The sequence below is a fragment of the Episyrphus balteatus genome, chromosome 1 (genome assembly GCF_945859705.1).
Source record: "Episyrphus balteatus chromosome 1, idEpiBalt1.1, whole genome shotgun sequence".
NCBI classification, from domain to species: domain Eukaryota; kingdom Metazoa; phylum Arthropoda; class Insecta; order Diptera; family Syrphidae; genus Episyrphus; species Episyrphus balteatus.
In genome coordinates, this window is record NC_079134.1 from 65,597,356 (window position 1) to 65,621,762 (window position 24,407).

The following is a 24,407-nucleotide window of genomic DNA, read 5'->3' on the forward strand; positions in this document are numbered from 1 at the left end:
TCTTTGCTCATTAGAATCTATGTCTTGGGCTGCTGCCAAGACATTAGAGAGATCTACCGGTGACATCGAATGTATGCTATTCGACAATGGGGGATTTAACCCCGTTATGTTATCTTGTTTGGCAGTATTGTTAATGCTGCGAAAAATTTCCTACTTCCTATTTTGTGCAATGACATACAATTGTAAGCAGCTTCTCGCCAGCTTACATATGTCGTGTGTTTACCCGAAAACTCTGGAAGAGACTTTATTACGTCTAAGGTCTCCTCACATTTAATTTGCTCATCTATTTTTTATGTTTCGTATTCAAGGACTTGGTCCTTTTTAGTCTATAGCTCTTGTTTGAGTCTGTTTATTTCATCAATAAGTGGTGCGGTCGAAGTCGCAATAAGTTGAGTGATTAACTCAACAGTAAGGTCGGGCATTGTGAGTTTTTTAACCTTATAGATTATAGGTTTAGACACTTTAAGTTTGGAGAATTTATCGATTAAATTCTCCAGTTTTAAATGAGTGGATAATAATAATTTACAATATATTTTTTGTATATATTTACATTTTATATATATATTTCTAAATAATAACTTACTATAACATTTGTTGAGCGTAATATTTGTTGATCTTCTTCAAAGTTTTTTTCACTTTTAAAATCGTCGTAGAAAATTTATTAATTGATTCGAAAAATCATATTTGAAATTTTTGAAAAATTTTCACAGTCATGGTTGGGTTTTTTTATATTTTTTCTTATGTGAATTTTTTCACTTTTAAAATTGTCGTAGAAAATTTATTAATTAATTCAAAAAATCATATTTGAAATTTTTTGAAAAATTTTCACAGTGGTTGGGGTTTTTTATATTTTTTTTTTGTTTGAATTCTTTCACTTTTAAAATTGTCGTAGAAAATTTATTAATTAATTCAAAAAATCATATTTGAAATTTTTTGAAAAATTTTCAGTCACGGTTGGGGTTTTTTATATTCTTTTGTGTGAATTTTTTCACTTTTAAAATTGTAGAAAATTTATTAATTCAAAAAATCATATTTGAAATTTTTTGAAAAATGTTCACAGTCAAGGTTGGGGTTTTTTTTTATATATTTTTGTGTGAATTTTTTCACTTTTAAAATTGTCGTAGAAAATTTATTAATTAATTCAAAAAATCTATTTGAAATTTTTGAAAAATTTTCACGGTTGGGGTTTTTTTTATATTTTTTTTTTATGTGAATGCTGTCACTTTTAAAACTGTCGTAGGTTTTTTATATTTTATTGCAACTAAGTTGGGCGCCAATTATGGATTTACACGATCGTTTGGTTAAAAAAATATATTTTTTAGGGCTTTAGAGCCTTTATTAATTATTATCAACGTTAACGGTCACAAGACCGGAGCTTCAGAGGATTTCTTAAAGACTAATTTATACAATTCATAATATTATCTACTGAAGCTAAGGAAGCGTATCGAAATGTGTGGGCGAAGCGATTGATGCCCAATTGATTGTTTATACTTTTGCGGAATTGCAAAAGGTGTTATGTTGCAGTTGCAACGAAGAAAGAATAATGCTGTGTTGCTTTTGCAACGAAGTATAAAGTATTCTTTGTGGGGGTGTAGGATACTGTATCTGAAAGATACGAAAAGAATCCAAAAATTAATTTATGGATTACTTATTGCATAGATTGCAATTGGATTAATATGAAATGTGGGTGGCATAACTTGCATAAAAAAAAGTACTTGCTACTAGGCAAATACTTTTAGTAGATACTAAATTCATCCAAGTAAGAAGAAGAGTTTTTTGACTTTGGAGACCTAGACAAATAATTTTTTCTGAAAATTTTACCGTGTTATCCAATACAAATTTGTACTCTTTCTTAAATTTGAGTTTTTGGACATCTGTTCGTGCTATTTTGTGAGTCAAAAGTAAACTAAACAGCAGCATACAAAAATTGAAATCGAGATAACAATTAGAAATGACATGAACATGACGGCTCTTAAGGGCCCTACCCATAGAATCCGTTGCGTCCGTTCCGTCGCAGTTTTCAACTCACAGCTCGATAAAATACACACGTTCTTATGGGAAGCGACCCATAAGCGACGGATCGGAAGGAGACGGACGGATTCGACGGAAGAAGTAGCCCAACTTTCTACTTTTTCATCCGTCGTATCCTTTGACACTGGTTGTCAACAATAGACCAGTTCAATTTTCTGTTTCTGAGTGCACGCCGGGGAATTTCAGAACTAAGAACTGTGTTCTTTTCTTCTCCGATTTTATGAATTCTGAACTTTAATTGTTAATTTGTGAAGAAAATGTAATAAAAGTAAAATTTAATGATATATCTAATAAATTATATCAATTAAATACTAAAATTCTGTTGTAGAGTTCAATTTTACTATGCCAAAGTCATATCTACAAATGATAATCTGTTATTAAAAATTGTTTTTAACTGAAGAGCAAGTACCTACATGAAATCTAGTGGAGCATTTTATTTTATTAAAAAAAAGAACAACAATAATAGTTAAAAAATTCTTACATCAGAACTTCCTTAGTGCACATTCAGCGATAAAATATCGAACACACCTCGGAATTTGAAGTGAGCTGTCAAAAAGCAATCCGTCGTACGACGTATTCTATGGGTCACCCCTTTCTGTCCCAAACTTCAACTTCAACGGATGGATTGACGGAACGGACGCAACGGATTCTATGGGTTTGGGCCTTAACGATTTTGTAAAACAAAAAATGTAATGTGGAAAATTTGAACCGAAATTAACAGTAGGTATTTCCCTTAGAGTCGTTTCTCGTAAACGACACCACCGATTTCAAAACAAATTTTTGAATAAAAACGTTTTATTGGCGTTTTGGTTTAAGATTTATTTTGTTGAAAAATATCTATATTTAATATTTGGTAAGTATAGGTCTCTTACATATAATAGCCAAGGTTCTGGAACCAGTCAAAAACCATGAAAAATCAGTAAAATTACCAGTTTTTCAAAAATCGTTTTTAATTCAGAGATAATTAGTACGCAATTTTTTAACAACTATTTAAAAATTACTATTCTTAAGCTTTAAAATGCCGTTTCAAACAAAAAGATATCTTCAATAGATGCACTATAGTAACATGAAAATTAGGTTGAAAGATAAGAAAACCACGCAACTTAAAATTAAATCATCATGGATTTGCTTCCTAACAGTCCTAGAGAACATCCCTACAAAGTTTGAGCAAAATCTAAAAATGAGACAGCAATTCTGATTGAACGATTTCATACGGAATGACATATTATTTTGTAAACGATACTTAAAAATTGTTGTAATCGAGAGCGGTGATTTTTTTTTAACTTTCTTATTTGACCTTTTAAAAATGCAGCCCTATACTAGTTTTACAGATTCATCGACTTTCCCTGGATTCCGAGGTATAAATCTAATTTTACTCCACTATAATATACCTACTGTTGGCAATTCAAATATGATTCAGAGTTGAAATTATCTCAACAGTTTTGAAACTTGACATAACTTTAAAAAAAAAACTTATTCAACCCTATTGTGAGTTTCACGTGAACAAGATTCTACCCGGAAAAATTGTATTGAGTTCCGGGCTAAAAGTTGTGGTTTGGGTATGATTGACCGCATTTTAAAATCTCGTTCTTAAAATCTCGCATCTTAAAATCTCGCATTACAAATTTTTTATACCGAAATCTCGCAATTACAAAATCTCTTTTATCGAAAGCCCGCAACATTAAAATCACGCAAACTTAAATCTCGAAACGTATAACTTATTTATTTAATAAATATTTTATTTCAATGCGATACATTTCCAGGCGAACAAAATAATTCCGGGTGGAAAACATTCAACGTGAAACTCACCATAGGGCTGATTGTAAAAAATTTACTATTCATTTACAATAATGACTTACCAATACATTTTTTGCTTAACGAATTTTCCCGTTCATATTGATAACGTTGTTTAAAATCTAACTCTGAGCCCGATAATCGATCTTTATAAACTTTTTGGTAATTGATACATAAAAATTCTGCCATTTCGACAAATATTAACAAACATCCATTTTTGAGAAATACCAAGAACTGAGTGCGTCAAAATATGACTCAAGACTGCTATTCATAAGTTTCATGGCTTCATTGCTGCTGTTTTAAAACAAAAAAGAATATACTACACTGGCCAACAATTTTCAACTTTTTAAATTTTTCCAGAACCAATTATAATTCTTAGCTACAACAAATTTTATAGATTTGTGTTCAGTAATCTCAAAAATCATATTACTTAACGAATTTTCCCGTTCATATTGATAACGTTGTTTAAAATCTAACTCTGAGCCCGATAATCGATCTTTATAAACTTTTTGGTAATTGATACATAAAAATTCTGCCATTTCGACAAATATTAACAAACATCCATTTTTGAGAAATACCAAGAACTGATTGCGTCAAAATATGACTCAAGACTGCTATTCATAACTTTCATGGCTTCATTGCTGCTGTTTTAAAACAAAAAGTATATACTACACTGGCCAACAATTTTCAACTTTTTAAAATTTTCCAGAACGAATTAATTCTTAGCTACAACAAATTCTTCTAAGCTTCAACAAATTTTATAGATTTGTGTTCAGTTATCTCAAAAATCATATTGGCTTCATTCTAGCAGCTCTAGGTTTTGAAATAATTAATTTTTCATGTTTGCGGGAATATTCATACTAATTTTTAAGTTTTCCTTATTAGTCCAGTCAAAGCGTCATTTGACCTTGCGCACAGAGGCACTGTCAATTTTTATTTCATGGATCGATAGGGGTATATTTAGAAGTCTTAAACCCAATTTCTCACCACCTGATCGAAACCACCCACTTATTATTTAAACAAATAAAAAGTAAATAATATTAAGTCGAAATCGTTTTTTTGTTTATCAAACTCTTGCCTTATTATTTTGCAAACGGTGCAAGTATTGGCTAACAAAATAAAATACTTTTGTAGTCCTTTAAGGGCGATTTTCTTCACTATTGCTCAACTTGAAGCAAACTCGAGAGTTGGCGAACTTGAGAGTTGATATCAACTCTAAGGTTGAAACAAAAGTTGAACATTTGTTTTCTTCACTTTTTTTTCTCAACTTCCAGTTTGAAAAATATCCCTGGGATATTTGTGACAGTTTATACTAATACTGTCAGTTTCAAATTTAAAAAACAATCTAGTATGTCATTTTAAATTGAAGTTCTCTATTTCTAGTGCAATTTTTTTTTTGTCAAAATGTCAAATTCTTTTCAGTAATAAATTTAAATGCATTTTGCTTTGCTTTTTTTCTGCAAAAATGAATTTCAAAGGAATATTTTGTGTAAAAGTGTGTGTGTATGTGTGTGTGTGCGCGCAAGAGTGATGTTGTCGGAATGTAAAAAAAAAAATCGGTGGAAAATGTATATGAAAATTCTTTAATGAATAATAATATTCTGCGATTGGAAAATATATTTCCATAATGGCGAATTCCTTTCAATGCAAAAATCGAATTTTCGACGATCTCGAAGCGAATTTTTTCTGAAAATCATGTTCCATAGAAAAAAAATTCGCCTCAAACGAAGCAGAATTCGAATTTTTTTTAATCCCTCTTTTTTGAGAGATTTACACGGATTTGCACACACACTTGGAACATTTGACATTTCTCAAACGTCAAGCTGAAAGATTCCTTCGTGTTGTTTGTTTATCTGAGAATAATAAATTCAAATAATGAGTAAATTATAATCGAATATCTTGTTTTTATTGCGCAAAAATATGAAATAAATAGAAAAAACAATGTGCGATCAAAATATAATTTTTCTTGGCATAGGTAGTTCTTGTGAAAAAGTCAAATTACTGTGACTTTTCTTCTCGTGATTCTCTTAAGGAAATTTTTTCTTTGTAAAACCACAGTATACGTCCAAAAGAAAGAAATATTTACTTCATCTTCACTCAGATCTTAATAATATCTGCAATTTCCTATTGATTTGGAATAAATTGAATTAATACTACCGAAGAAAATAAACAAAATTATTGATCAAAGGAATCTCTGGTTTTATTTTTCAGAAATTGTTTTGATTTCAGCTTGACGTTCGTGTAAGAATTGTTGTCAAATGACACACACACAATCGCAAAAAGAATTCGGTTTGTTTTCATGTTCCTTTTTAACACCAAAAATTCGAATTTTTCTAGGCGATTCTAAAAATTGAAAGGAATTCGACATAAGTTTAATTCTCAATTTGTCACAGCAATAAAAAAGTTTTTGCCACGATTTAGCATCAAAAAAATATGACATTTCACAGAAAACTCTCAGGTTTGCTCCCTCAACTTCTATTATTTTCGGAAGTTGAGCAAACCAGAAGTTGACCAACTCGAGAGTTGAGAATCTAAAGTTGAAACTGTCAACTTTGAGTGAAGAAAAACAAAATCACAAGTTGAGAATAAAAATCCTCAAGTTGACTTCAACTTTTAGTGAAGAAAACGGCTCTAAATTATCTACAATTAAAAAAAAAAATTAGCTCTCTACGACCCACACGAGCCGAGAAATTATTTTTTTAACAAAGTTCCAAATGACCAACGAAAAACATGAGACAAATTGTCTTATAACAAGAAACAATGAAAACAACCCCTCTCATTGAGAACTATTATTCGACTTATAAAAAAGGGAATTTTTTTTAAATTTTCTTATGGATTAATGCTTTCTTAAAATTATAATTTCTCGGCTCGTGTATTCACGTATTTGGTATTTTATTCTTAAGAGGGGGTATCCCGTCACATAAACGGCTCAATGCGTTGCAACGTTTATAAATGGATGGATAACTTTCGCATTTGTAAAGATAATCCAATAAATAAATTTTATTATTAATTTAATAAACAGTATAATTATAAATTCTAAATTTGAGCAATTGTAAATTAGAGAGCATAAAAAGCGACAATTTTAGTCGTTGTTTTAGTACGACCTATTAATTTTGTGTTTGTTTCTTACTCAGACTAAAAATTTTATTTTTCTTAATACTATTTTGGATTGAGATTGAATCAATCTAAGGAGTAAAGCTATTTTGAAAAACTAAAATTTTGTTTCCTATAGAAAAAAATGAATCGGAACTTATGTTATTTTTCTTGACCTTGCAATATTTGGACAGGTGTAACTTCTGCATACATCAATATAATTCATTAAAATAAAAAGTTTTAAGAAGCTCAACTCAAATATTTTTTTTTTTTCAAAAAAAAAATATCAAATTTTAAGGTATCAAACAAAGAAAAATGTTCAAAAAGGAGTTTTTATATTTACTTTTTCAGAAATCATAATTTAAATATTTTTTTCAGAAGTTGCACCTGTCCAAACATTGCAAGGTCAAGAAAAATAACATAAGTTCCGATTAATTTTTTTCTATAAAAACAAAATTTTAGTTTTTCAAAATAGCTTTACTCCTTAGATTGATTAAATCTCAATCCAAAATAGTATTAAGTATCAATCCAAATGTTTATTAACTAAATAATAAAATTTATTTCATTCGGTTATCTTTACAAATGCGAAAGTTATCCACCAATTTATAAACGTTGTAACGCGTTGAACCGTTTATGTGACGGGACACCCCCTCTTAATAAAAAGGAGTTTAAGGAGTTTAGTCATTGTAAAACATGGAAAAAATCGCATAGAGCTGAAAACTTGCAAAGAGTATTAAAACATCGATAAAAGTAAAAGGTCAAAAATCCCATGTGTGCATAAATAATTATTCAAGGTTAGGTTAGGTTGAACGGGTTGATAATCCGACAAGTCGAATCATCGCACTCGGATCTCGATAGATCCATTGTGATCCCCAGGGTTAGGGTGGGAAGGAACTTGGATGGGTGAGGGAAGGATTCATTGGAAATTTGGTGTTTGTGGTATATGCCTCCCTGAACCATCCTGAAACTTGGATGAATTTCATAATGTTTTTTAGTGGCAAGGACGAGACGTCATCTAACTCATTGAAGAAGTAATCTCCAAGAGTTGCTTTCCTGCTTTTTTGCTAAACTGGGGCATTAGCAAAGGAAGTGGTATGAGCCCTCTTCTGCCTCTTCGTCTTGACACCCTCTACATAAGTCTGATGAGATAATACCCATTCTACTCATGTGGGTTCCCATTGAGTTGTGATCTGTAAGGACAGTGATCTAAAGGGACAATTGAGGCTCCTTAGCTTAAGTATGGTTTCGGCTTTGTTCTTAGAAAGGATCGGCTACAGATTTCTGGAAACTCGACAGGTTTCGAGATCTGACCATCTGTCGTTTGCAGAGTTTAAGAAGCTTTGCTTTAGTCAGCTTTATTCGTGCACCATTGGCATAAGCACCCATGAAACGGTTTGGCACGAATCAAGGGTTGATGCTGTTTTGGCCAGTTCATCAACCCTTTCATTCCCCTGTATATCACGATGTCCTGGGACCCATCGAAGAGTAACTATGTTCGTCTTGCTTGGGGAGTGTATTTCGACATTGGTCAACTAGTTTGAACTTCGTGACTTGGCATAGGTGGTTCGGTTTTAACATGCATTTTTGCTGATTTTGAAGAGATCCCAATCAGCTGGGTTGTTGCTGTTTTTAGCTCTGTTGTAAAGCCTTTTAGAATTTTGCCTAAAAACGGAAAGCTCGTTTGACCACCATACGGGGTTGAGCTTTTTTTTAGCCTTGGGCAAGGGGCAAGACCTTTCGTACGCATTGATTATGTCTGATGTGATTTCATTTACAAGTTTTTCTATAGCTGAGCTGTTTAACAGAGGTTGTCTAACATATTATCCCAATGATGAGGCCTTAATTTTATTTTGTCACATTAAGTACTTCCTTTCTATTTCTTGTAATGAAGGTAAGTTCATTACCTCTATTATGTATCACCATATTGTTTTTAATAATAAATTCAAAAAGTGACTCTCCTCTTGTGTTTATGTGTGTGCTGCCCCATTGCAGATGGTGGGCGTTTGAATCACAGCCTGCCAGAAGATCCCAACCTTTCTTACCGACTTCTGCTACCAACTCGGTAAACGCAATTGATGGTGGAGGGTCCAGTGTATCACCGGCGGATGTTATGATCAGGGGCTTAGCCCCGTCTCCTTCACATTTGACCGTTGTCATATCTGCGCTACAATGGGGGGATAGAAGGGAAAAGATTTAAGATTTTTTTCGCTGCTATACATGTGCGATAGTAAGCTTCTGTAGTCCCTTTTTTACTATAAATCGTGAAATCTTTGGATTTGAGTCCGCAGATAATACCGCTGTTGATCCACGGCTCTTATACCAGGGCAATGTCTATGTTATTATTTGACAGAAATGAGGTTAGGGTGGCAGATGCCAACTTGCTGTGTTGCAGATTGAGTTGCAACACTTTCATAGTTATGTTTTTTAATTATTGTTTGTTGTTTTTCTGCAAGTTGGCTGCCGTTACCGGTCTCACCTTAACCGCATTTATGCCAAATCCCAGAAGGAAGTCTAGTGATGGTAGCATAGCCATAGTTTCATGGTTGAGCATAATTATTGCTTCCCGACCTGTTTTCGTAGGTGTCTCCATTTGCATGACCTTCCAATCTGCACTGGGGAGGCTTGGGTTTTGTGCCTTAGGTACCTTTCAAAGGTGGTCTTGTCGATATTGGGGTCCGGTATGTTAATACGGACTTTGGGTCTGGTTGGAAGGTCATCTTTGATAGCAACACTAAGCGTTACTCCTTCCAATAACCCCTCCATGCAGCCCACTTTATCTTTGAGCCACTTCAGAGTAGGTTCACCGTAACAGGCAAGAACCTTAAAGCCTTTGATTGTCGATAATGGCCCGTAGGTTACAACAAACCTGTGGAAGCAAGTATCTCTTCGTTAACGAATTCGAGAAGTTTAACCTCCACTTGAGACCACTGTTCATTGGTTAGTTTTCCTTCTAAGCTCCCTGCATTTATAACTGCCACCTGAATGTTCCCTGGCGTTTGTGCACTGTTTGCCGACTTGTATTTCTTGGGGGGAGATGTTTTTGGAGACAACGCGACGTGTCGTTTTGCCTGCCTCTCTTTTGGCGACTGCTTTCGCGAGCATCGTGAACCCTAGAGTGTCTGGGACCGTTTACCGGTACTACCCTTGGGTTGCTGGCTGCAGCTGCCTTTGAGGTGAAGGCGCGCTGATGTTCTTTTTTGTTTTCAATTTATCTTACTTTTGTGTCGATTGGAGCTTCGTAGTTTGTTTCAGACTTCGCAAGAAGTTTTCGGGCCCAGCTTAGTCGTTTTCAATCTCTAAAACACAGTTTCTTCGGGTCCCCACTGCCATATCTTCGTACGGCTCTCCTCGCATTTTCGATCTTTTTGAGATCTGGAGTAAGATCCCCTGCCTTATTCTGTTTGCTTAGATGCAGCATTCCTTCATGAGTCGATCTAGGCCCTTTTGAGCATTGCTGTTTAGGTCCGGTGTTTATCAGCACCTTTTAGGAGTCTGAGCCATCCTCGGAGACTTTGGTAGGTTTACTTTTCAAGGTTCACTGTCAAGGACAGGGTTTTGGCCAAAGTTTTGTCTAGTGGGTAGTCAATGTCCATGTCTTTCGCAGGATTTTCCGCCACTGTGACATCTGCGTCCGAGCTGTCTGAACTGGGCAGGGATTGAAAGCCGTCGTCATTGAGAATACGATTCTCTTCATCCGAAGACATCTCTCCCCCTCCAGTTCCGTCCTCAGAGTTGGTAAGGTTCATGAGATATTCAGAAAATACCTCATCAACCCCACCGGCAGTAGGCCTGCTACAGGATGGAGCGCCATTAGTTCCTTGTTGTTTTTGTTTGTTGTCACTGGCGTTTTACTCAAAACCAAGACCTCGTCGGTAGCCATGACCTCGTCTGACATTTAAGTGAATAACCCCACTCGATTTTTATCTTCTTCGATAACTTTTCCATTATTGGTCATTTTTAGATAACATCTCTGTTTTCATGGTTTGTTTGGTCCTACAGCTGGGTTGCTGGAGTACCAAACGTAGGCCCCCCACCACACCAAGGTGAAAACCATGGGAGTGAAAAAGGTTAAAGGTTATATGTTAAAATTTTTTCGTATGGTCCTCTCTCTGAAAGCTTATATCTTCTAAACGATGGCAGCTATAAAAAAGTACATCTTAATCTTTTTATTGGAAAACATCATGGGCTATGAAATAAATTTAAAATATTTTTCAAAGACTGCATTTTAGAAGAGTTAAATATAAAAAACTGATATTTCTGATTTTTGTCCAAATAATTTTTGTTTTTAATTACCGCTATGGAGCGATAAAAACTTCATTCAAATATGTAAAAAACACATAACCTACACATGCTATGAAAATTCGTTTAGATGACACTGACCATTTGAAGAAAATAGACAAAAACCGATATTTCTAAATATACCACTCTTTTGAGCGCACTACCTTTAAAACGATAAGTGTTACTATAGCATATCTTCAGCTATTTTATGGAAAGCGTTATAGTTTATGGTACGAGTTAAAAATATATGTCAAAAAACTCATATTTTAGAAACTATGTACACAAATTCTCAATTTTTGTATTTTGACTAAATCAAAAAATTTTGTTTTCTTTTTGAAAGACTACTTTAAACAAAAACAAAAAATTTAGTAATATAAAGGAGCACATTATCTACCAGTTTTTCAAAGACAACTATTTGATAGGACTCATAGTTTAAGAGTAATAGTCGATAATGTCAATATTTTCGACATTTGACACGTTTTAAAAGTACGATATCTCGTAGAAAAAAGTATCATAACATTTTTTTTAGGAAATTACAAAACCTCCAAGTCATCCATATACTTTTTTTTATACCTTCTCCTGTTTCAATGTTATATATGAAAAACCTAAATTTTCGACTTTAAAACTTGAATAACACTAGTTTACAAAAAAATAAAAAATTTTTGGACACCAAATGCCGTTATAGGTACTTTTCATATAGATTTGAGCCCAGAAAACTCGAAAATATTATCTAACAAAATATTTATGGATACGTATTCGAGATATGATTTTTCAAAGTTTTTTGTTGTTGTTTTGTCCAGCCTACTTAGTACTCGGGCTATATCTTGAGTAATAAACGACTAATCTGAACGGCGACTGAAAGCTGAGTAAATAAGCAACAAACGCTAGAACAACTTTCTGGGTCACTTTAATTGTTTAAGGGCAATGTATTAAAACATTTAAAAACATTTGTATGTATAGTACACTTTGTGGCATAGATAAAAACATAATTTTCTTCTAAATCTATTTAATCCAGTCAAATAAGGGTTTAACCTCGGAATGAATGTTAGTAGACATTTTTTTTTGCTCAATATCTTCCTTTTGCCATTCTATAAGATATCTCAAAAGTCTAGAAAAATCTCATGTCCGCTTGTCGCGATTTCAAGGTCAAATCGCGAAATGGAGATTTTCAAAATTAGCAAAAATAGGCTATGGTATTATATACACATATGATACATGATTTCAAGGTATTTTTTAATGCAAATTCCAAAAAATCTAAAATCAAGACAATCTGACGTCTCTGGAAAAAGTTATACCTGTTTTTCATCTGTCAACTCATATTATTATAACAGTTGCAAACTTACTGCCGAAAAACCCTTAAAAGTTATGGTAGATGAACCAAATTTTGCATGAAAATTTTAGAATCCATCATTATTAAAAATCAAAACAATCCATTACAAAAAAAATATATATACCTACGAAATAATGGCATTTTTTGATGGAGGGGCAAATTTTAGGATATGCACTAAAGAAGATTCTTGTTCATCTTAGGAATAAGTGCTAATAGGCTAATTTTTTCATTTTAATCTTTGTTTGGATATTCTTTAACTACCCTCAAAAATCTAAAAACATCTCATGTCCGCTGGTCAAAATTGAATACGGCTAAAATTGGATAAAATATGGACTTTCAAAATCTACTGTTTTTGGTCTTTTTGAACCATTTTTCTTTAGCACATATTTTAAAAAATGGTGTTTAGCAGTGGTTTTATCATATGCATTTATTATTTAAAATTACTTTTTATCATTCATACATGAAACCACTTAATGCTAAACAAATAGTAAATCTATTTTCATTTAAAACATTTTATAAAATAAAAAAATAGTTTCGGGATTTAGGATAAACGATATCATATGAGACTATTTTTAAGAAAATAGAGGTATAAATTGATAAAAATAAAGAAATGCAAAACTCCTAATTACAACTTCTAAAATGTGTTAAAGAAAAAAAAAAAACACCAAAAACAGTAGATTTTGAACGTTCATATTTTATCCAATTTTAGCCGAATTCAATTTTTGTGATCATTATATTGTAAGATAAAGTATCTTCTTTTTTCCTTTACATGTTCAGTGTCTATAAATGCTCAAATGATTAAAATAGACCATTTAGTAAGAACATAAAAAATTTCGTTTTTTTTTCTCTTTAATGAAGTTTTTCTTAAGTTTTTTTACAATATTTCAATTTTAATTTTTTTCAAAAGAATACACATCGATAGGAAATTTAATTATCTACAAAAAATTACATAATACAAGTTTTCAAGTTCGGCTGGCTTTTCAAGTTATAGACAAAAACTCAAAAAGTAACAGAGAAGGTAAAAAATATTGATCGTTACAAAAGTGGTCATATCTTTTTAATTTATCCATAGATTTTGAAGAAAACTATGTTTTTATTTGTGCCAAAAAGTGTGCTATACATATAAAATTTAAAGCTATGAGGATTCGATAGATTTTGATTTTTTCTTTCAGTAATAAAGTTTTTTTATTCAGAAAATTTCTTTAAAAACTCGATTTTTTAAAAATGTTTCAATACATTGCACTTAAACAACTGGAGTGACCCAAAAAAGTTGTTCTAGCGTTTGTTGCTTATTTACTCAGCTTTCAGATTAGTCGTTTATTACTCAAGATATAGCCCGAAAAACTTTGAAAAACCATATCTCGAAAACGTATCCATCGTAATTTTTTTAAAAGTGATTTCCGGGGGGGGGGGGGCTTGAGCCCCCCCCCTCTCAATACGCCACTGCTTACCACCGATTTCAGAAGATAAAAGTTGCTGATCCGCGGATCAAATTTTCAAAATTTTAAAACGCAAAAAAATTTAACAAAAAAAATTGTATGAATTTCTACCTATGTCTTTTCATGTATGAATAATTTGAAAGCTAGACCTGCTAGAGAAAAACTCATGTTGTTTTCGGAATCAGCACCCTAAATTTAGTAAGATAATATAAACAACGGTCTGGAAAATTTTTGTGCACCTTAAAAATTCTGGAGTATTTTTTAATACAACTCTTGTATTAAAGCAATTTTCAATACAAAAAATATGACATTTTAATACTTCCAAAATATTAAAATTATTTTTAATCTTTTTTGTATTAAATTTCAATATTAAAGTATTAAGTTTACTACTTGTAATATGTACAAACATTTTTAGAAAATAATCTCCGTGGGTTAAATTCTAATCTTGTATTACATTTTAATACCGCTGTATTAGATTTTAAAATTTTAGTATTATATTTGAGTATATTGTATTACATTTTATTATATACTAATTTGAAAGCGCACAAAAACCGAAAAACCACGCACACCACTAATTTGTTAAAAATTATTCACCATTTTCTGCGAAGAAACACAAAGAAATTGGTTTTTTTTATAAAAATTAAAGGCCGACCTGACAGATTGGTGGCCATTTTTGACAAACAAATTTTGACAACGTTCGGAATATATTACTTTATTATGTGTACTGTGGCTGCTGACGTTTGATTAAAATTTAATATTCTCGTATTACAAATTAATACTTTTTATATTAGTTTTTAATAAATTTTTATTATATATTAATATTATATTAAAATGTAATACAATATACTCAAATATAATACAAAAATATTAAAATCTAGTACAGCGGTATTAAAATTCAATACAAGATTAGAATTTAATTTTCTAATAATTATTATAATTTTAATTAAATTTTTTTAAATTTTAATTAAAATTATAATTTTTGTATTACAAGTAGTAAACTTAATACTTAAATATCGAAATTTAATACAAAAAAGATTAAAAATAATTTTAATATTTTGGAAGAATTAAAATGTAATATTTTTTGTATTGCTTTAATACAAGAGCTGTATTAAAAAATACTCCAGAATTTTTAACCGTGTACAATTCTTATTAGAAATTAATATGAAAAGATTAAATTTTAATATGCAATAATGCTGAATGCTTGGCCGATGAGTTGGTTAACGCTGCTAAGGGTTCATATAACACCTCTATGCTATTATTTTCTAAGGCAATATTTTCAAATTCCATTTAAATGGAAACATTTTAATTCGATTGAGAGCTTTGATATTTTGATTAGAAAATCTTGCAAACATTTTCATACTTGGAGATATATGAACAGCCAATAAAGAGCCTTATGAAACTTTGTCCATCGTCTCAAAAGTTGGCAAAAAACATCAGTTTTATGGATTTCCTTTTAAAAAGAGTATCCAAAATAGCCGAATTTGATAATGATGTAAGTAATGCTTTTCAAAAGCATTTTATTTTACCTTTTAACCCTTAATTATCAAATAATTTTTTTCAGACAGTTGAACATCTTATACAATTTAGTGAACTACTTAATATGGGATTTGATGAATCAAAAATTCCGAAGCCCTTGTCAAGTTCAATAAGAACAAAGTTAGAGCTTGACTTCCTTATTGTTATTGTATAGCTTGTTTTTAATATAATGTATAGTAGGCCTTACCCATAAATATTTGTAAACAAGTTTCTTTCCATACCAACTAGGTAGCTACATATTAGTCCAGTGCATTTATAATTTGACCCAGCAGTTTGTACCACCCCTAAATTTTTTTTGCTCATTCGATAGAGCATTGGCTAAATATTATTACCCTGGTTTTTCGCACTCGTGAAATTCACCTTTCGACCGCCATCTTGGATTTTAGTTTTTGTTGAATATCTCGATTTATTTTTATCCTACATAAAAGTTGTGCATACAAGAAATGTAGCCAATTAAATTTCGCGTCTTTTATGTTAAGAACACTTTTTCGATATTCTGAATATTAAAAAAGTTACAAGCCAAAAAAGTAAAAAAAAAACCGAAAAAAATGACAATTTTAAAGTTTTGAGGACTTTTTATCAAAATAATGAAAAAACGTTCCGAGAAAAGATTATTCACCTTAAAATTCTCTACAATTTTGCTATACAACTTTTTTTTCTATCTCTATAAATACAAAAGTTATTAATACTTTTTTGTTAAAAAATACCCCTTTTTTACGAAATGAAGAGACTTAAATATAAAAAAATTGCAGGTCCTGAATTTTCTCTTGTAACATAAAGCTTTAAAATACTCACTAATCATTTAAAATTCAAGATTTGGTAAAAAAAAAATTTAAGAAAAAAGTAAAGATAAAAAACACAAACAAAAAAGAGCATTTTTAACAGAAAAAAGGATTAATAACTTTTATATTTATAGAGATAGAAAAAAAAGTTATTATATCAGAATTGTAGAGAATTTTAAGGTGAATAATCTTTTTTCGGAACGTTTTTTCATTAATTTGATAAAAAGTCCTCAAAACTTTAAAATTGTCATTTTTTTCGGTTTTTTTACTTTTTTGCCTTGTAACTTTTTTAATAGTCAGAATATCGAAAAAGTGTTCTTAACATAAAAGACGCGAAATTTAATTGCCTACGTTTCTTGTATACACAACTTTTATGTAGGATAAATAGAAATCGAGATATTCAACGAAAAGTAAAATCCAAGATGGCGGCTAAAAGGTGAATTTTGCGAGTGCGAAAAATCAGGGTAATGATATTCAGCCAATGCTCTATCGAATGAGCAAAAAAAATTTGGGGGTGGTACTTCGTTTTCGGTGTTCATGCAAAATGAAACGTAGGGCTTGCATCCTTCAGTTTTCTTGAAAACAAGTAGGTATGTAGGTACAGTGGCATAGAGATCGGTGTTAGCAATTGATTCCTCATCAAACCATAGCGTACGACTATTCTGCAATATAAAAGAAAATGCGTATTTAAAAAAGAAAACAAATGTATTAACCAATTGATTTTGGAGGCATACCTATCAATTTAGTTCCCAATATCTGTTTTGAAATACAAAACATACGTGGATTTCTGCTAGAAGTATTACAATTTTTTTTTTATTTTTTTAATATATTGTTTTTCTTGATTGAAATGCAGTTTTTTGAATAAAAATATTTTCTACTCACTATAATTTGAGTTCACACTGAAATAAATACGTTTTCACAATTCATGAAAAATGTTCTGAGGTGCGTTCTTTTTCTAACAATAGTCAACGATCGTTGTTATGTCAAAAATTATTGTTGAAGTGTCATTGTTAGAAATCGTTGGATTTTTTACAAATCATTTAGGAACGATTTATTGTTAGAGATTGTTATACTATGTTTCCACCTACGCTAAATCCGAGATTTAGCTAAGTAGATTTAGAATAAATCTCGAGATTTATTATAAATCTATTTAGCTAAATCTCAGATTTGGGTTCAACTACCCTAAATCAAAGATATTCACCCACTTTCAATCCGAGATTTAAAATAAAACTCGAGATTTATACTAAATCTACTTAGCTAAATCTCGGATTTAGGGCAGGTGGAAACGTAGTATTAGACTGTCAAACCACCAGCTAAATTTCTTTTGAGAATATACTTTTATTTCCATTATTATAACAAAAAAAATTGTTTTTTACTCAAAATAAATTAACTTTTATCAAAAAATTACAAAACTCTCTTTTTATTTTCATTTTTTCCGCTTATTTCCAAAAGAAACAAAATCTTTGAGTTTGTTTTGTAAACAAAACATCCACTTTGACACATCAACAATCTCATGAATGTTCAACTCATATCATGGAGGTGAGTTGGAAATAGTTACGATTTGTAACTATTTGACACTTCAAAACGAGTTTAGGAACGATGTTCATCTGTCAAATAGTTACAAATCGTAACTATTTTGTAGTTTAGGAACGACAAAAGTTAACGATAGTTAACAATAGTTAACTATTGTTAGAAAAAGAACGCACCTCTGTTTTTTTTTGTGAAATTTCTTTTGACGTCTGACACGGACGCCATTTTTAGAAAAACGTAAACAAAACTATTTCCAAGTTGTGAAGGCTAGGTGGCGCTAGTTCCTTCCGTCCTGTTTATTTGGTTAGAATTTTTGACCACTACGGCGCTAGTAGTATATCCTCCAATCGCCAATTGTTTGAGGCACCTTTTCTAAAAAAAAAAAATAAATCAAAAACTGTAAATTTGTACTAATTGAAGGCGCTTTGTGCTTTTTCGAAGCAAAAAGCATACATTGCAGATGATTTTACAGGCCACAGTTTGTGAAACAGATAAAATAATATCACCATTATTATATTATTTATGATTAATATTTATTTTCAGTAATGAATTTAGGAAAAGAATACATTTTATTAACTTTAAATACATTTGGTATTGGATTAAAATATTTTTCTATTGCCTTTTAATAAAATTCTTATTAGAAATTAAAATAAAAAGATTAAATTTTAATATGCAATACTTGAAATTTAATACATTTGGTATTAAATTCTAATATAAATTGTATTATGTTTTTAAATTTTTTCTATGGGAATTGCGGTCACTCTAGTGTACCTACACTGTACATAGCGAGAAGATTGCAGTTTTTGTAATCTAAGATACTAAGAAGATTGCTTTCATTTCATTAGTGTATGTCCTATTTTTAACCCACAAAGAAGAACATACTTTGGTAAATCTACCCTTTCTGTGCAGGAAACCAATTGACTTTTTAAATGGATCAGATTAGGCCAAACTTGTCAAAATTTGTAAGAAATAGTAGATAACTACTACAGAATGTTTCTAACAACGGTATATGCATAACTCAAGCCTTATAAAATAATATAAGTACATACAATTTTTCGATTTATATAATATTAAAATTTAACGATTTTATGGTCTTTTTTCACCGAATTTTGTTTGTGAAACAAAAGAATTTTTTCAAACTAATGCCATTTCTTTAAAAATCAATAAATTAAAAAAATTTCAGCCCAATCGGTTAAAAAGTGTAGGAGTTAGTTGGTCGCCCGTGTGTACCAAGTTCTTAAGTTTGGTTTCAAATTCGTATCAATAAAATTTTGATTGTTTACTTGGCAATTTTTGAAATAACTTTAAAAATCGATAATTAAGAAAAATTGTCAAGAGAACAATCAAAATTTTATTGATACGAATTTGAACCCAAACTTTCGAACTTGGTACACTTTTACATCTCAGTACTTTTTGTGCCAGCATAATTTCAACATAGGAGAACTTGGCTCTTTTTTTAACAGTAATGTTTTTGTTATGATTTAAAGTTTTTAAAATAGTGTATATATCTAAGTTTAAATTTTCTTTCCTCTTACATAGGCATCTACATCAGAACTGCTCAAATGCCTTGGAATGTTTTTACATGAACGCTGTAGAAAATTGAGAAAGTTTGAAGCTTGTGATGCAGTTATGTGGCTACGTTCTGTGGATAGATGCTTGTTGTTACAGGGATGGCAGGTAAGAACTTATTTTAATTGGCCCTCTTAATTTTTACGGTTTAATAAATTTATGTTTAAAGGAAAATGCACTAAAAAAATGTGTGTTAAATTTTCTTATCACTCTTAAGTAAACAATTTTCTGCGTATTTTGTTGTTGGATCCAAATTTTACCAAGATCTATCCAAATTTATGTGAGGCTTGGGTTTGCACATTAAGCAAATTTGGGTTAAATTTAACTTTTTATGCTACGTTGTTTTGTTTACGATACAAATAACAAATCTGTAAAAACTGTAAAGGAGAATTTTCAAATATGTATATGGAGAAAAAACCCAGCATAGATTAAAATGAGACCTACAGCCAACGGCGTATACAAGGGAGGGGGTCACGGGGGCATGACTCCCCCCCCCCCCCCCCCCCCAAGAACTCAAAACTTAAACAAAATTTGGTAAGTTATACTTAATTAAGATGATTTTCAAAATGTTTAAGTTTTAGAACATGAACGAAAATGAAAAGTGAAAAATTTTTTTGGTGTCAACGAACTATTTTACCATATTATTTTGAAGATGTGGTCATATTTTTAGTGAGCAACTGTAACCAGCAAATAAAAGAACAGTCGTTTCTATAAAGCAATCTTTAAAGTTGTTCAATTTTAAGCGTATCCTTAACACGTTGACCACCATGTGACCCACCGGTGCCGGTGGGTCACGCAAAATTTTCCCAGGAGGTCACAGTCAGTTTATTTTTAAATGGATGTTCTTTCATGTGGCTTGCCAGTACGATTAATTTTTTTCTTCTTTGGCACCTAGAAAAAAATACGTTCTTGATAGTTGTGTATTCATTCTTCAACTCACATCGATATTCAAAAAACGTGTTCCCGATTTAAGAAAAAGTACTATAGTAAATATGTAAATAAAAAACTAGTTAATTATATAACTTTGAATTAAATATACATTTTAAATATACATACTACGCTTATTCGTGAATAAAAACGTATGTTTTTTTATTTTTTGGCATTAAAAGTGTAAAAAGCGATTTTTGAAAAAGTCTGAAAAAAATTACTTTTTTAACAAGCTAAATCTCTAAAATTATAACAATTAAAAATCTGAAAAATGTTCACATGATAGCTACACTTATTAAATTTGAGCCTGTAAAGTTTTAAATTTTTTGAACAAATGGTTTGGCTGGAATTTAAGATTGATCGAACAAGGTCTAAGAGACCCTTTGTTATTCCCATAAGAAACTTCAACCGCTTGGCGGCACGGGTTAGAATTAAGTTAGAGACTTGAAACTTGGGGAATATTTTTTTAGTTTATTTCTAACCATATAAGATCCTAGGAGCATAGAAATTCTTATTATTTCAAAATTACGAACACCCTATTGTTCAGCTTGCAATTCATATCATGAAAAGCCACATTTTCTATTTACAAAAAAGTAGCATAGAATCCGCAGTCAAATTTGTGCTTAAATGTATATTCTTTCAGAATATAACCTTCCTTTTTTTCTTTTGGTTTATTTTCCAAAAAAAATTGGGTAAAGTTGAAAAAATTGAGAAAAAAGTCTTTTTTTCAAGATTTATGGGATAAAAACCTACACTTAATTTGTTTATAGACTTCTATGCATCATTCAAAAGGTCTGGAAATCCTCTTTCCAAAAACATATAACGTATTGAGAACTGTTAAAAAAATGACTTAGATATTGATAGATTACATCGTAAAATCTGTAAAAATGGTTTTTTGTAAATAAAAAAAAATGGAGGGTTCCAAAAATATAACAAAAATATTTTTATGCATTATTCGACCATACAAACAGCCTGCACTATGTAATTTCACGGGTGTATTTTTTTTTTTTATTTTGTAGCACAGTGTTATAGGTAAGAATTTAAGTAACCTTGGTACAGCCAAATTAAATACATATTTCCAGCAAGCTAAGAATATTAAAATTAATCTTTAAGAACCAATTTAAGAAAATCTAATAAATATAACTGAATGTGTGTTATTTTGTAACCCGAAGGCTGACGAAATCAGACCCATTTTGTAAAATCCTAAATAAGTAGGTAATATAAAGCATTTCGTTCAAAATAATATTACCGTTTAAAATTACCAAAATTTCTATAGATACCTTTACACTAGCATTATGTTTTACGCCAAAGATAGTTTTTTAAATCGGAAATTATCCTTAACATGGGTCGATCGTAGTTGAGTGTTATGCAAACTGCATTAAATTTTAATATATTATAAAAAATGTTATCCCCCTAGTCTTATAAAATTTGCATAAAATTTAAAGAATATTTTTTTTCGAAATGCTATTTTTTTAACTTTGTGATTCGTTTGCCTTAGGAAGACTTTCAACTAAAAAGTTACCATATTTATTTAATAAAGAAGATTTTAATAGTATGTATCTTTAAACATGATTTTGGGCTAGCGGAAAATCGAAGTATACAGTTTAATTTTTAGAACAGGATGGTCTAAGACTCTAAGCAAAAGGGCTCAAGGCTAAGGCTAAACTAGCAAACGAATCACATACCTTTCTTTGTTTAGTAATTCTCCGATACTGTTCGGTTCAAAATGCGAAATGAACAAAATTAAATATTTGTAATTTAACTAGCACATTTTCAAGTCTATACTTTTGTAAAAAAAAAATTCAGCGTGACCCCCCCCAAGAAGTAAACCTGTATACGCCCTTGCCTACAGCCTTGGCCAAAAGTATAAGGTACCCCAATAAAATGCTTTTGGATATACATATCTACTTATTAGCAGCGCATACTTGTTTCAAGTTCCATTTTCTTGGCTGAAATTAGTCGTTATGCATGTGAATGGGTTTAATTAATACGACTTTAACAGATTATTCGCTGGTTCTCATTTTTTTAATCAAGGGGCACGGTAGTGTAGTGCCCCTGTTGAACGGCGACACTTTGCCGACTTGCCTTGCTGTTTGATTTCCACAATTCCAGAAAAGAAAAAAATACTGCACACGCAATTGGGTGATATGTATAAAATTTCACGTTTTTATTTTAGTTAATTTAGATATAGTTTAACTTTTTTTACTTTGTTAGGTTAAAGGTTAACAAATAGTTTTAAGAAATAATTTAGTTTTATGTGAAGAAAAATGGAGACCTGATTGATTGCTCGTATGAAAAAGAGAATGAAAAAAGAATGTTAGCAACTTTGACACTACACCCTTATTTGCAGGAAACAACTCGGCCCCTCTTTAACTTCCGCACCAAAAATGCCAGAAATTTCAAACTCGCTACAATTGTTTAACTGGTCTAAACCAAGCTCCTAACAATTCACAATTTCACCTTTTTCTGATTAGGAGTTTCTGAGATATATGACTTCAAAAATCGCGAAAACCGTTACTGATTCACTGACAAATCATCAAAATTATGAAGAACTTCCCGCTATCGTAGAAACTTGAAACCTTACACGGTGATGGGACTTGTAGTGCAAAGGAAAATATCAAAAATTTGAGATTTTCAATTCAGGGGGTGTTACATCAATTATTATATAGCATTTCTGATTATCGTAGAATCTTGAAATTTGAAGGTTTAAGTAATACCTTTCGACTGACACTAATATATTTTTCCTATGCTTAGTATTTTTGTATTTATATACATATGTATTAGAGCGGGCGGCCACTGCAGAAATGCTCAACTCATCGAGCTAAAGAAAATTTCAAATGGGAAGTGAAAGAGGGCTGTTAGTAGTTACGAAAACCACAGGTCTTCCCGTTCGCATCCTGGCACGATTGGCGTGGTAAAGTGCATTGTGCATCTCATAGAGTTAAAAGACAATATTGGTGTCAAATTAAAGGTGATATTATCAGCTATCAAAATTTAGAGGTCTTCCGGGTGAAAGTCTGGCAGTTTTGTCATGCAGCCCGTTTTAAGATAAGAAGCGATGAAAGTGAGTTTTTTCATAAAGTCTGGTTTTTTGGTATGGTGGTCGATGACTTAAGGAACTTTTTCACTATAAAATAAAAATAAGAGTTATTAGCATTTAAATACAAAACGGTTTTTTGGAAAAAGCTTCATAGATTCTTAACAATGACCCAAAGTATATGCAAAACTACGAATAATTCGCGAAAAAGTCTCAAATAATACTCTGCGCCCCTTACAACTTACCGAATTAAAAGGCGAATTTAAATTCAAATTAAAGCTAATAATGTCTTTTTTTGAAAACCAGAGGTCTTCTAAGCCACATTTTGACATTTCACCCCCCAGCCTGGGGGAACGTTATAAGTGAATAAGCTGCGTGACCTAACTTCCAATTTTTGGCTTGGAAGACCTCTGGTTTTCAAAAAAAAGACATTATTAGCTTTAATTTGAAATTAAATTCGCCTTTTAATTCGGTAAGTTGTAAGGGGCGCAGCGTATTATTTGAGACTTTTTCGCGAATTATTCGTAGTTTTGCATATACTTTGGGTCATTGTTAAGAATCTATGAAGCTTTTTCCAAAAAACCGTTTTGTATTTAAATGCTAATAACTCTTATTTTTATTTTATAGTGAAAAAGTTCCTTAAGTCATCGACCACCATACCAAAAAACCAGACTTTATGAAAAAACTCACTTTCATCACTTCTTATCTTAAAACGGGCTGCATGACAAAACTGCCAGACTTTCACCCGGAAGACCTCTAAATTTTGATAGCTGATAATATCACCTTTAATTTGACACCAATATTGTCTTTTAACTCTATGAGATGCACAATGCACTTTACCACGCCAATCGTGCCAGGATGCGAACGGGAAGACCTGTGGTTTTCGTAACTACTAACAGCCCTCTTTCACTTCCCATTTGAAATTTTCTTTAGCTCGATGAGTTGAGCGTTTCTGCAGTGGCCGCCCGGTCTATATATATATGGGGCATTTCACGTGAAACCAGCAGCTAAAAATGTGGTGGGTCGTCAAATTTGTTCATATTTGGTATATATATTCCTTA

The 24,407-nt window shown here is 31.4% G+C and overlaps 1 protein-coding gene and 1 long non-coding RNA gene across 2 annotated transcripts in view; one reads left to right on the plus strand and one right to left on the minus strand.

The window, feature by feature from the left end:
* The window catches only part of LOC129907302 (cyclin-dependent kinase 5 activator 1), a 162,195-nt gene that overhangs the window by 11,981 nt on the left and 125,807 nt on the right, over positions 1-24,407 (plus strand). Inside the window, exon 3 of the mRNA XM_055983419.1 lies at positions 19,353-19,490. Coding sequence (XP_055839394.1) covers positions 19,353-19,490 — 138 coding nt within the window. The remainder of the gene's footprint in view (positions 1-19,352; positions 19,491-24,407) is intronic.
* LOC129907305 (uncharacterized) lies at positions 16,521-17,379 on the minus strand. The gene is made up of 3 exons (XR_008771004.1): positions 17,166-17,379; positions 17,018-17,073; positions 16,521-16,945 (listed from the first exon to the last, which is right to left on the minus strand). It is a non-coding gene; the product is annotated as an uncharacterized LOC129907305 (long non-coding RNA).